At 33.8% G+C, this 13,244-nt stretch overlaps 1 protein-coding gene across 1 annotated transcript in view; it reads left to right on the top strand.

The window, feature by feature from the left end:
• LOC119838284 overlaps positions 1–13,244 on the top strand; it is a 58,284-nt gene that overhangs the window by 27,111 nt on the left and 17,929 nt on the right. The window contains exons 3-12 of the mRNA XM_038364151.1: positions 2,953–3,152; positions 5,322–5,475; positions 8,281–8,373; positions 8,841–8,986; positions 9,263–9,329; positions 9,435–9,470; positions 10,815–11,025; positions 11,524–11,638; positions 11,825–11,857; positions 12,329–12,394. Of these exons, the coding sequence (XP_038220079.1) occupies positions 2,953–3,152; positions 5,322–5,475; positions 8,281–8,373; positions 8,841–8,986; positions 9,263–9,329; positions 9,435–9,470; positions 10,815–11,025; positions 11,524–11,638; positions 11,825–11,857; positions 12,329–12,394 (1,121 nt within the window). The remainder of the gene's footprint in view (positions 1–2,952; positions 3,153–5,321; positions 5,476–8,280; positions 8,374–8,840; positions 8,987–9,262; positions 9,330–9,434; positions 9,471–10,814; positions 11,026–11,523; positions 11,639–11,824; positions 11,858–12,328; positions 12,395–13,244) is intronic.

Raw genomic sequence — 13,244 nt, 5'->3', positions numbered from 1 at the left:
ACGCTCGAGCTTGTTTAATTGGTCTACGGAAAGATTGACATAGCTTACATCGGCGTAGTCAAGAATGGGTAAAAGGAGAGAAGTATTTTCTTGTGTTTGGTTTTACGCGAGTGTTATACATTTAGAAATTAAAAACTTTTTAACGGATTTTAAACGCGATTTATTCATTATATTATTAACCCGACGTTTCGAACACTTTACAGCGAGCGTGGTCACGGGGAGACGTTAATAATATAATGAATAAATCGCGTTTAAAATCCGTTAAAAAGTTTTTAATTTCTAAACATGATGAATTTTAAGTACATTATACGTTTAAGTTTGCTATCGAAAAGCATTGAACGGAATAGAAATAAACAATTTACCAGTTGAATATGTAACTATTAATTTAGCATCTTGTGTCATGCATCCACTCAATCTGATGAAGTAGATTTTGAGGAAAGCATGAAAATCCTACTAATATTATAAATGCGAAAGTTTGTAAGGATGAGTGTGTGTTTGTTGCTCTTTCACGCAAAAACTACTGAACCGATTGCAATGAAATTTGGTACGAAGACAGCTGGATAACTGGAATAACATGAAGGCTACTTTTTATCCCGATATTCCTACGGGTTACGGACTTACGCGGGCGAAACCGCGGGGCGCAGTAATTGATAAACCTCAAATAACAGAAATTGGAAATTCCGCTTTGCTTTCTATTAATGTTTGAGAGGGAAACTGTTAAAGTTGTTTCCAACAGGAATATTGATGTTTTAGAAACTGATATATTTAGAAAAGATAATTTGGCACGTTTGTTTTAAGTTTTTATTTAGATTCCAAAAAACTGTGTACCTACGCATCTAGTTATTTTACTCCACTACAATATTCTAAGCTATATATATACTTATATATGCCGTAGCTTTCTAGTCACACATATCCCAACTAGCTGATGCCCGCAGCTTCGCCTGCGCGGTCTTAAAAATGTTCATGGTACAAACTTTCATCCCCTATTTTATGCCCTTAGGGGTAGAATATATCACAGTCCTTTTCCAGCAGATGTCTACGTCATAACATTTATCTGCATGCCAAATTTCAGCCCGATCCGTTCAGTGGTCTGTGTGTTGATCAGCCTTGCGTTGATCACTATGTCAGTCAGTCATCTGAGTTGAGATGAGTTACCTATTTATATATTTGATGAATCAACTTATACATCGCCTTAACCCTATAAAACTCATACATTAACAATTTCTTGTAACAAGAGTGATAAGTTATTATTAAATTTGGAATTCAAAAATAGTAACAAGGCGAGCGGCAAGCGCTATTGTGACAAGAATCATTAATGCTGTTTAAGATACACTTACCCTTGTGTTGAAGACAGCTTGCGCCTCCTACGTGTTTCTTATAATAAATCAGCTAGTCCCTTCAATAAAATTTATATCAACAACACTCGACGTCGAAAACATTTTTATTTACACACAATACAAACGTAATAGAAGCAATTAAACTGCAAAAACTTCTTTGCGAGACAAAAACGAGTTGGAAAATCTGAATTTTACTAGCATCAAATTCAGGGGACTCGTTTAGCCTTACATAATAGAGTCGGCACTCGAAACTCACAGACAGGAGTGCAAAATGTTGTATATTTTTTCTCAGATTTACCTTAATTGAATTCGCTTTCGTGATTTTAAATTATTAGCGTTTCCTTTGATGTCGGCGCCGCTCCCGTGTTTTAGATAAATAATCAATTATCGGGATTCCAATTAATCCGGGACATGTGATGTGGAATTTTAAACGTGCATTGCTTTCGCTTCTGTCTCTATAATTCACAACGCAATTTCAGTTTGGGATTACTGTCCCGAATCTAAACTACTGACTGGAAAAGGTATTATTTAATTATAATAAGGTACATCTAATCAACTGTTTGTTTCGATTAATTATAATTTACGCCGCTAAAGGTTGGATGTATTTATTTAAATAAGTTGTGAATCGCAAATGAATTAATAATTATATAAATAACACCTAAAACACATAAAAGTATTGTATCATTGTTTATCTGTAAAATCGACTAACGTAATAACTTAACATAAAAGCAGAGACAACAAAGCGAATGTCATTAATTATCACCCCTCAAACAATTTAAAAACACACAGGAAAATAATTTCGTTAATGAACCGCACAGAGCTCTCAAGTGTAATAGGTATCTATAAATAGCGAACAGAATAAACATGTAATAAATCTGATTAAGTTAACAACGGCCGCGGCCTAAGTGAATGTAAATATTATGTGAAGATTTACTGTCGTCAGAACCCCAGCAGAGGACGTGATTACGGGGCGCACCCACTAACCTAAATTGTGTACGACGTACGAACCCCAAAAATTTATTACGAGACCATAAAATGCTTCGTGTGTGAAAACCTTAATTTCCGAACAAATATGGTATTCATTAAATATATTGCCAATTTACATAAGCATGTAATAACTAATGTCTTAATCCATTGATAGAAACTTAGTTCGTGTGCGAACCAACCTTTATTATATTTATATTATCTGTACCTCCAGAATCATAAATACGACTTAGCATTGGTGTCGTTCCATTTATAAACATTCAAACAAATTACGGATATAATAATTTTCTTGCTTCTCTTTAAGAACCTTCTAATTCTTTGTTTCGCTGTGTGCTTTTATTTCTTTACCTACTTACATTTGAGTTATGATCATAAGAAGAGCTTTGAGTTTAATATATTTGTACGTTATGAGTAATTATAATATAAATTGATTAAATTATAATCGATTGTTACTCACATTCGATTAACTATGTATATACGTAGTAGGTACTGTGACAATGGATGAACAGTCATAGATGACTACATTTCGATAGATCTCGATCTCGATTTCGATTCTCTTCCATCGAAATGCAGTCAACAACTATACGATTCTCAAATTATTTAAATACTCATTATGCATTATTTTTGACAGCGGTGTGGAAGCCGGGGGTACCACCGCCGCCTGCGGGCGACAGCGGCGCGAGCGCGGGAAACCCTCCCCCGCCCCCGCCGCCCCCTGTCTGGACCCCCAACAGCGCTTCGGCATCACCACAGACACAACGCAAAACCTTCCGCCCGGTACACTTTGAGGAGTCACCACCAACCCGCCGAAAATTTGAAGGACGTATGAATGTAAGTTTTCTTCTGTGTACTCCGTAATATAGAGTAAAGAATTTGGTTCAGTGTAAAGCCTTACTTATAGATAATATTTCTATAGACACTAAAACAACTAAAATTAAACTGTGATAGCAATAAGTAAAAATTATATTCGTAAAAAGTTTTATCAATTCCTAAATCGCACTTAAACTCTTGTAAAGACAACTAATACAACATTAGATAATCAAGTACGAAACATTTCCGCATTCCGTATAAAACTAATTTTAAATCTATTTAAAAATATTTCAAGTTCTTTATTGGAGAATGAACTCGCTATAAATTACAGATGTTATTGATATTTGTTGTCTTCCTTTACTTTGATATTGGGGGCTACACAGGCGTAGTCGTCGTGTTCTCCAAGTTCTTTTATTAGGAAAATTTGTTGCTAACTTACGTATGTAATAAGGTACGTGAATGTTACTCGAGCGCTATTTGAGCCATGTCGTCTCTTTTTATGTTGCACGAAGGTAAGCAATTGTATCTGTACAAACGACGTAATTTGGTGATGTGGTTCTATCTGTCTAAAGCATCTAATTACTATTGTATTTTATTCTACTAACTGTGGCCCGTAGTTTCGCTCGCGTGGTCAAAATAAAATTTCACAGTACAAACTTGCATTCCTAATTTTATCCCCTTCCGGATAGAAATAAACACAATCTTTAGCGGCTGCCTATATCATACTACCGCCGCATACCAAATTTCACCCCGATCGGTCCAGTGCTTTGGATGTGGATGTGCGTCGATAGATCAATCACCTTTGTGTTTTATATAAGTATTAAAATAAAGTTACTTTGAAAGTTGAAAAATTACATTTTCATACTCGACCAAAATAATCAATTATACCTACCTACTGTTTTTGAATGAATAAAGGCTTATTAAAGGAGTAAAATCGATAATTTAAAAGCGACAGAAAGCAAGAATGACTATGGTTCGTAATGCCTATTCCATCGTGCCAATATAAATAAAGAACATGTAATTTGGAAGACGTTTTCAAGGAAATAAGCATGAAAATAAAAAAAAAAATTATAGAACCTTTTCATCATTACCGAGCGCATATCTGACCTAAGCATTTTCGACTAACACTAAAGATGAAAGCAGTATAAGAAACCTACATAATATAGTAGGTATATAATACATTTTCAAGCTAAATAAAACTTTGGCTAATTTAAACGAGCGCAAAGATAAGAACTGTAAAAGTCATTTATTGTTTATCCCATTTATGCCAGCAAAATATGAAAATTCAGGAAATTGAATTTCAAAGATAAGGAAAGAAATATTCTTTTGAATATATTCACTCAGACATTAAAAACATGAAAGTTCGAAGTCACGTCAACTTTGTGAACTCGGAAATAAAGGCATTAGACTTTATGTGTGCATAACTTTTTAATTTATCTCTAAAATATGATCTCTGAATGTATTTTACGACGCATTCTCATTTAATGTTACAGGACAATGATGTACATTATACACATTAAATTCATATCTGAATATCTATTTCTTTTGGGAATGAAAATATTTTCTATCATAAGTAATGTAGGCTCTTAGGCACATTAATCTATTTTGTTAAAACATTTTCGGTAAAATTGTTTTTTAAATGCTCGCTTTCCAGCCAGTCCATTCGCAGTAGAGCAAGAACACTTATCGTTAGGAAATGTTTAAAGTATCTGGAGAATTGAATAAATTAGGAATGCGCCAAATATTTCTTGTTTAGAAAAAAATGTCAACGGATTGTTATGTCTCATAATTTTTTGTTCTAAAACAAGAGACAATAAAAGAAATCTAGTCACGTATTCATCATCATCAGCCCATATATGTCCCCACTGCTGGGACACAGACCTCCTATGAGGGTTTAGGCCATAATCCACCACGCTGGCCAAGTGCGGGTTGGCAGATGTCGCATGTCGTCGAACTTTTTTGATTCTTGGACATGCCGGTTTCCTCACGATGTTTTCCTTTACCGTTTTAAGAAGTGGTGATGTTATCCACATGTGCAGATAAATTGAAAAATCAATTTATTTCCTGCACGCTCGCCCCGGTCTCGAACCTCGACTTATCGATTTTGAAGTCCGAGGTTTCTCACCACTGAGCCACCACTGTTTTTTTTTTCACGTCACGTATTAACATGGTTATATTTAATTGTTTTAGAACACAGAACAGAACCGCACAGCAGGTTCGGAAAGCGAAAGCCGGCTGCGGACGTCACAAAGCGCTCCTGCCACCGGATTGAACCTTCTCGGGACTTCAAGTAGACTGCCCAAAGCTCAAAACCCTACCGTCACACTGTTACAGAAAGCGCGAGGTATGTTTATTTACGTAGGAGGGTTCGATCTAGAAGGAAACAACATTAATGTAACAGTGACTCGTGTATGTGAAAAGATTAAAAGCTCTTTATGCCCCTGTACTGCCTGTTCCATGCAAGCATTATTTGTTTCCTTTTTTTTTCGCTTTGGTGTTCTGAGTCTTTGTGAATAGGTACACTTTTCAGCATAAAAGTGAACTGTGAATATAGAACTGTTTTGCTATTCTATTATAATATTCATATATCAATTGTTAACATAATTTGTTCCTTCCTAAAACATAAGAAAATTCACATCATAATATGCATTTGCAATAAACGTAACTTTTATTGCTGACCGTAAAATATTGTTTATGGTTACGTTCTGCAACTTATACTATATGACATTAGCAACAATTTTCTGCCCATTTCCTCTTCCTTACCCTCCCAGTCTATACCTTCTTTCCAGTTGTCAATCCCTTATTCCCTTTTCCCTCAAAACCGGGCAGCGGACTCGTGTTCATGGGATCGCTTACCATCAGGCTCTTTATATGTTCACCGACTTATCCCCAGAAAAAACATTTTTACACGCTTTTTATTAGCTTCACCTGTATGTTTGTTTGTAACCGACTTCTTTGGGCGCGATTTTGACCCACTTTTAACGGCCAGATTTCGTTCAAACTTTGTAGATTTATTGAGGACCGATGACAATACACTAATTTGATAAAATTATTCCATTTTTCAATTTGCAAGATATGATTTTTGTTAAAGCGTGTTTTTTAGTTTTTTTAAACTATTATTATTATAATTTATACAGTCACAATATGTTAACAACAATGAGCAAGATATTCGCCTGTTAAACTATAAAAATACAAGTTTCTATGGAAAACATACTTTTGTTTTGAATTGTTGCCATAAGATTGAACGGTTTTTTGAGACGTCGTATAAATAAAATGTCGTGGTGGCAGTTTTTTGACAGGAACAAATTATAGAGGTTAAGTAGGGAAAGTTTGTCTGTTGTATTCCCGTAGGCAATGTTTGCGATGTCTATGAGATATCCGATATTATAACTAAATACAAAGACATTTTAACATTAGTTCAAGTAAATAAATTCAAGTTGGTTTCCGTAAAACCCATTTGTATTACAAAAGCATAAGCCAAATTATAATCATTTCCTTGTATTTACCAAAAGTCTTCAAAGAGACTAAACAATACAATGTTGAGATTTTCAAATAGCTTGTTTTGCCAGTATCTTTACAGTTTCAAAACAATACTTGAAACGTTTCAAACAATAAGTTTATAATTTATTCATAAATAATTCTCAAGCCGGGGTATAATTTACCGCCAAATTATGTTTGCCATTCGAACTCTTGTCGTCGTTGAAGGTTTACAAATAAAATCGATTCTTTAATTAGTTTCAGAGTGCCCGTAATCTGTTCATTTTCTAATGACTACAAATTCTCATTCACGTTTTATTTAATCCTCTTAATCTTAATTAAACGTGCTTCATAATTAATTATTATTATACCTAGTCAATATAGTTTGTTTCTATGTTATCATCTTGTTTTAATGTATGTATGTTTGTGTACAATAAAGAGTATTTATATTGTACAAGCCGCGCCCCGCGGTTTCACCCGTGTAAGTCCGTATCAGTTCCGTTCAGTAGTTTTTGCGTGAAAGAACAACAAACACACACACATCCTTACAAACTTTCGCATTTATAATATTAGTAGTATAGGATTGTAATAGGTTTAAATATATATCTGTTCCTTATGCTAGCTGGTATTTTTTACCATCAAAATATATATTATATCAGCCATTGATTTTCACCCCACATTCATGCATAACTATATTTATTTTTCTATTATATTTTCGAAACATAACTCAAGTAAATAAAGATAAATAGCTATAATAAAAAAATAGACGGTGAAATGGAAATGAAAATACGTCTCACTTGCCTAAGAAATCAGAGGAGGCAGTTAGTCTAATATAAAGTAATATTGTTCAGATGTAATACTAGAATGACAAGGGTCAGGTGATATTATTAAAGTTTGGAAGGCACCATGCTGCTTCTATCAGACTATGAGCGAAAACTATTCAAATGCGACACTATCAGTTACATCACCCTGAACTCTGTCGTCCTTGGGGATATTACGAAGTTTAATAGCATCTGAGGAAAAACAAATTCAGTGACACGTAGCCGATGTTTCCCATTACCGTCATCCAACAAATGATAACGGAGCTCCTCTCATTTTTATGCATTACTTTATGTATATTGTATACGTCCCGTTTCATGCAGAATTTCTTTCTTAACTAATACGCATAATTGTACTGTAAGATTACGGAAGAGTTAGTGTTGAGTTTGAGCGTAATTAGTTTGTGTTTAGAACGAAATTGATATGGGTAGTAGTATATTTTTGGATAGTGAGAAGACTTAGGCAGTACCTACATATAACATTACATATATTGTGGGATAGAAAGCTTTATTTTTTTTAGATATATTAGACATCACTACATAGTATTAAACAAAGTCGCTATTTCTGTCCCTATCCATATGTATACTTAAATCTTTAAAACTACGCAACAGTGATTGATGGGTTTTTTTTTAATAGATCGAGTAATTCAAGAGGAAGGTTTAAATGTATAGTAACATATATTAAACTACTCCGAATCAATCTTTGAAGCCGATGGCAAAAGATAGTATTTTATATTTATTAAAAATACAATAAACACATGTGTGTGTCAACATTTACATACATATACCAGGTCAGTACCAATTACCTAATGGCTAATAGCTTAATATTCATTTGTTTCTTGTTATATTTTCAGAGGGCCAGCTACCTCGAGCGCCAACTTACCAACAGCAAGAGAGAGATCCTCGTCTACCTCGCGATAGACCTTCGCCCCCTTCTGGTGATCCAGGTATACACATGCTATCTACAGAGATTTTATGTTTTGGGGTTATGTTTCAATTTCTGAATTGGTTTTCAAAACTCATTAACTGAATGTACCCAGCTGAAGCAAGCTGTATTTATTATACTAGTTTGTTCAGCGTCATATGATTTAATAAGGGAATTTCATAAGTTTATAAGTGCATCAGAAGAATAGCTTTAGTTTATATTCCTTGCAACGAAGTCTCGATGTCTATCAGTAATATATAAATATGTATAGTCACTGCTCATGCATGGGCCGATTGTCACTGTTGTATACAGTTTTTTCAATTCAATGCGTTTCAATTCAAAGACCTTTTATTATTTTTTCTCGAAACATAACCTTCTAAAAAAATAAAATATTCAAAAACGCATTTGACGTCACGTTTATTAATATAATAAATAAATTAAGTTTTACATTTAAAATATGCTAATTAATGAAAATCCTGTACGTTACAGTCCACGCATTACGTCGCGGGTACGTGAGTGAGGGAGAGGGCGAGAGGAGGGCAAGGGACAGCGAGCGTAAAATGTCGGATGCGCAAAAGAAAATAGACGGAATTGGGCCAATCACGAAAGACGGCATGCCTGTCGCTCTACGATCTGTAAGTATTATCTGTGGATATGTTTTGAAAGGATTTAAAAATATAGATCATGGGCGGTCAATTTAGGGGAACAGTCGCTTTTCTTACTAGGAGTCGAAATGTAATTTGGTATGGTTCGAATTTTGAATATTTATTATAATGAGATACTGATATGTAGATTTTTTAAACTAGTTAATTTTGATATATTGTTTGATGTCCTGTATGATGTTTTGCATAGTCGATTCGAAAATTTTAACGTTTCTACAATTTAATAACATAAAAATATTTCAATTTCAGGAAGTTAAGGACCCCTCACGGTGGTACAAGAAAATGTACGACACAATCCACAAAAATAAATACGATAGTGAGTATACATGTTATATTTTCCATAATGTACTATGAATATTTTGAGTTATTTTCTTTTTTTTTAATAAGTTTACACATGGAACAATTTTTTTTCTTTTTTCAGACGACTATGTGACAATTCGATACAAAAGCCGTAGAGGTGATTATTTATATATTATCAAAAATCTTTTGGGTGCTCGTTCGCTATGTGAAACAATAACATATTAAAGCTTTAAATATTACTTTTCCAATCTTAACAATTAGATTTAACGTTAAGAAAACGTACATCGTACATAACAACAACATTTATCTTCCTATTAAATAATAATATTTCCATCCCTCTAAAAACTGTACCTAATTGTAATATATTTTATTAATTTTAAATCGAGACGAATGTGAAAAAGAATTAAAAATGACGTTATACATTTTCTTTATATTATCTTTACTTATATTATAAAGCTGAAGAGTTTGTTTGTCTGTTTGCTTGTTTGAACGCACTAATCTAAGGAACTGAAAGGAAAGGTCCGATTTAAAAAAAATCTTTCAGTGTTAGATAGCCTATTTATTGAGGAAGGCTATAGGCTATATATGTACCACGGGCGGACCGCTAGTAAATAATAATGCCAAATAAATGCTGTAAATATTCCTCCTTAAACTCTAACCACAATATTTAGCAAAAACATTATGGTAAAATATTTATTAGGTGTGGGAAGGTATTTTCATTAGTAAGAATAATGCTTGTTACTCATAAATATGTATCATGTATGTATATACGTAAAGACTGACTCTCCAGATTTTTTTGGTTTAATATGTAATTTATTAATAGTCTTACAGATGTATATAAAATAGCTTTAAGGCAGTTTATCTGTAAATAATGTCATTATATTGAACAATGTCCCATTGAAGATAAAATAAAACTGAAATACGTATGTCACAGAATGACTGTTTGCTTGCGTGGTGTTTACAAAATATCTATAAGCGTTACCGTCTCAAATTTGCTTTATGCTTTACTCTATGCTGAAAACACAGCACACATTTGCGACTTCCATTGTATTTTCAAGCGACTTCAAAAGATGAGGACGTTTTCATTCAACGGTATTTTTTGAGTTTCTCTCAGAACCTTTGACTGGGTGAACCGATTTTATGATTCTTTTTTATTCGAATGATAATTTGTTAAATTGGTCTATGTCTAACAAACTATGTTTGAAAGTTGTTTAGGTTTTTTTCAATAATTATTATTCGTTTATTTCTTTGATTAAACTATTTTCTGCCTATCTATCTTCAATAAGATCACTCTTCCGGCTTCCGTTTTTCCCACAAATTATACTGTGGATTTGTTGAAAATGAATGTGAATAGGAATTTATTGACTAAGCATGCTCTATCCTAGACCATTTCGATCGCCGGGCAGTTGTGTGTAGAAAGCGTTCCATCAGGTGAAGCAATGGTCAAATGCTTACCCAAACCTGAATAAAAAAACATCTAAATATACCGTATATTTCGTAGACGAGCCACAAAGAGTGAGCAGTAGTAGATCCCAGTACGCGTACTTCGATCCCCGTTCCGGGTACCTCAGTGAGCCGGAGGGTGGCGTCGGTCGGCTCGCTGCGGGCACGTGGAGCGACGCGTATGACAGCGATGCGGCAACCGCGCCTCGCCGGAGGACCGCCTCTGTGCAAGAGGAGCGGCGGAATGATCTCTACGTTTCGAATAATAAGTGAGTAATTATAATACTAACTTGTCTGCTCTGAAACACAAAGAAAAGAATTACTCGTGAAACATTCGGTGCGCAATTGTGGATCGTAGCGCAAGGCCTGGAGTCTTATTCTTAGTTACTTAGTCGATAAATGGAATATCAAATTAAAAAATAAATATGAAACTATAGATCCTGATATCAAACGAGAAAACATACTTTATAGTTTTATTGTTAGTTTGTATGACCTCGGAAAATGAGTCTTGAAACTCGCCCAGAGATCTCCTTCATTTAAAGGACAAATGACAGATATTATATTTATTTTCCCTCACTCACTCCCCACAGTACTAATTACATTCTATATTAGCCAGACTGCAATGTTTGCAATGTTTTTTTGAAAAAAGTAAAAAAAGAGAAACCTCCTTAAAATGAGAGCGTTTATATTATACTTATCAATTATATATGCCTGTTATAACACATTCATCTCTTAAAAAAATTCATTCCTTTTATCTATTTTTTTAGGTACAGTACGTTGGCGTCTACGAGAGCTAGTCAAGAAATACATAAAGCGCAACCGGGAAAAATAGAAAACTACACGCCTGGTAAATCTTCTGTAGTGGACAAAGAAGCAAAACAGGTATTCCATTTGGACAAAATTCTCAATAATATAAGGGTGTAATGTAAGCCACATTCATTAAATTCATTATCATTTCCCTCATAAGTAATTTTATATATTATTTAGTCTACAGTATAGTAGATAGTACAGGTTCTAACAGCTTGTTTTAGTATTTAGAGAAACCCACAAGATTGTTTTCTTTTCTAGTGGTGGGACGAGGTCATGGACATTTTTGATGGGGTACGAATCTTTTTCATTATATTTATATGTGTATTTGTAATAACAACCCTCACATTTTTTAACCTGTTTACAAAATTTGTGATCATTTATATCATTGATATCTGATTCTAGCTAAATTATTGATTATCAAACTACATGGAACCTTTCGTATGTAATTATCGAATAAATATAACATGCATGCAACCCAAAATTAATATTACAACCTTTAGCTTCCAAAAAAAAAAATTCTATTACATTTCAGTGTACCTATATCATCATTACTAATCATACCAATTATAATAAACCCAGGCTTTCGCCATCTTACCGAAATTTTTCATGTGATTCTAAGTGTTTTTAATTCCGCTTAACCGAATTGACCAACGAAATTGCTTATAAAATGTGAATAAACACGTGTATGTAATTATTAATTGGAGGTTTTGTTAAATAATGCTAAATCGACATGGGCGTGACGCGTCGCCGGCGCACTAACAGTGGTTAGACGAGAATACCCCCCTCCCACCTTACTCGACTTTGCTCGCTCGTGCCATACAGAAGAATGTAAGGTTTAACATGTTTGCATGATGGCATGCGCCTTCGGTGTTGCGAATCTGTATGCTTTGCTGAAAAAATACAAGCTCACGTGCATATTGATGTTAGATATAAATAGTTAGATGCTAGAGTGGTAGCTAAATCTTTCGAATGATGTGTCTGAAAAAATAAATAATATATCAAACATACGGAACTATCACTTAATTAGCTGTATACTTAACAAATTTTTGAGAGAGGTCCATATCTTATTTCAATATAACAATCAACAGCAATTCCCATCACAAACTTGACACAGATGTATTAATTTCGTCATTTTGATATCCTAAGAACTCTATTATGTTCAACTTTGCAACATCACAATAAACAACTAAAGTGAGATGTTTGACTGGCCATTTTTATATTAGAAAGTAATTATACACATATTCCCTAAATTTACGGATTATCAATCTTTAACTATGAGAAGACTTCCCATATTTTGTTTATGTGAGTTCTTACTACGATAGCAGATCAGAAAATTGGTTGGTTACGTAAAAAAATTATTGGTATCCTGTATCCAATAATACCGACCATTTATTTAGAGAACACGACTTAAATATCTAAAGCGTACTTTTGAATCGCCAGTGTATTTTGCATCGTGAATTTGACTTTAACTTTATGATCTCACATTTGATCACATAATGTGTATTATAACAATTATACGAAGTTTTTTTCCAGAGTATATCCTCAGCATTTCTGTATTCATTATCGACCTATCGTTATAAGACCCTTGTACAAAACATTTGATGCATGCATTGTAATATGAGCTCGAATCATTCAATTCAATTATTTATCCTCACTTTGCGTATTCCCCTATGTTATT

Source organism: Zerene cesonia, unplaced genomic scaffold (assembly GCF_012273895.1).
Source record: "Zerene cesonia ecotype Mississippi unplaced genomic scaffold, Zerene_cesonia_1.1 Zces_u002, whole genome shotgun sequence".
In the NCBI taxonomy this organism is placed as follows: domain Eukaryota; kingdom Metazoa; phylum Arthropoda; class Insecta; order Lepidoptera; family Pieridae; genus Zerene; species Zerene cesonia.
This window is presented reverse-complemented; position numbering and strand designations above follow the sequence as displayed.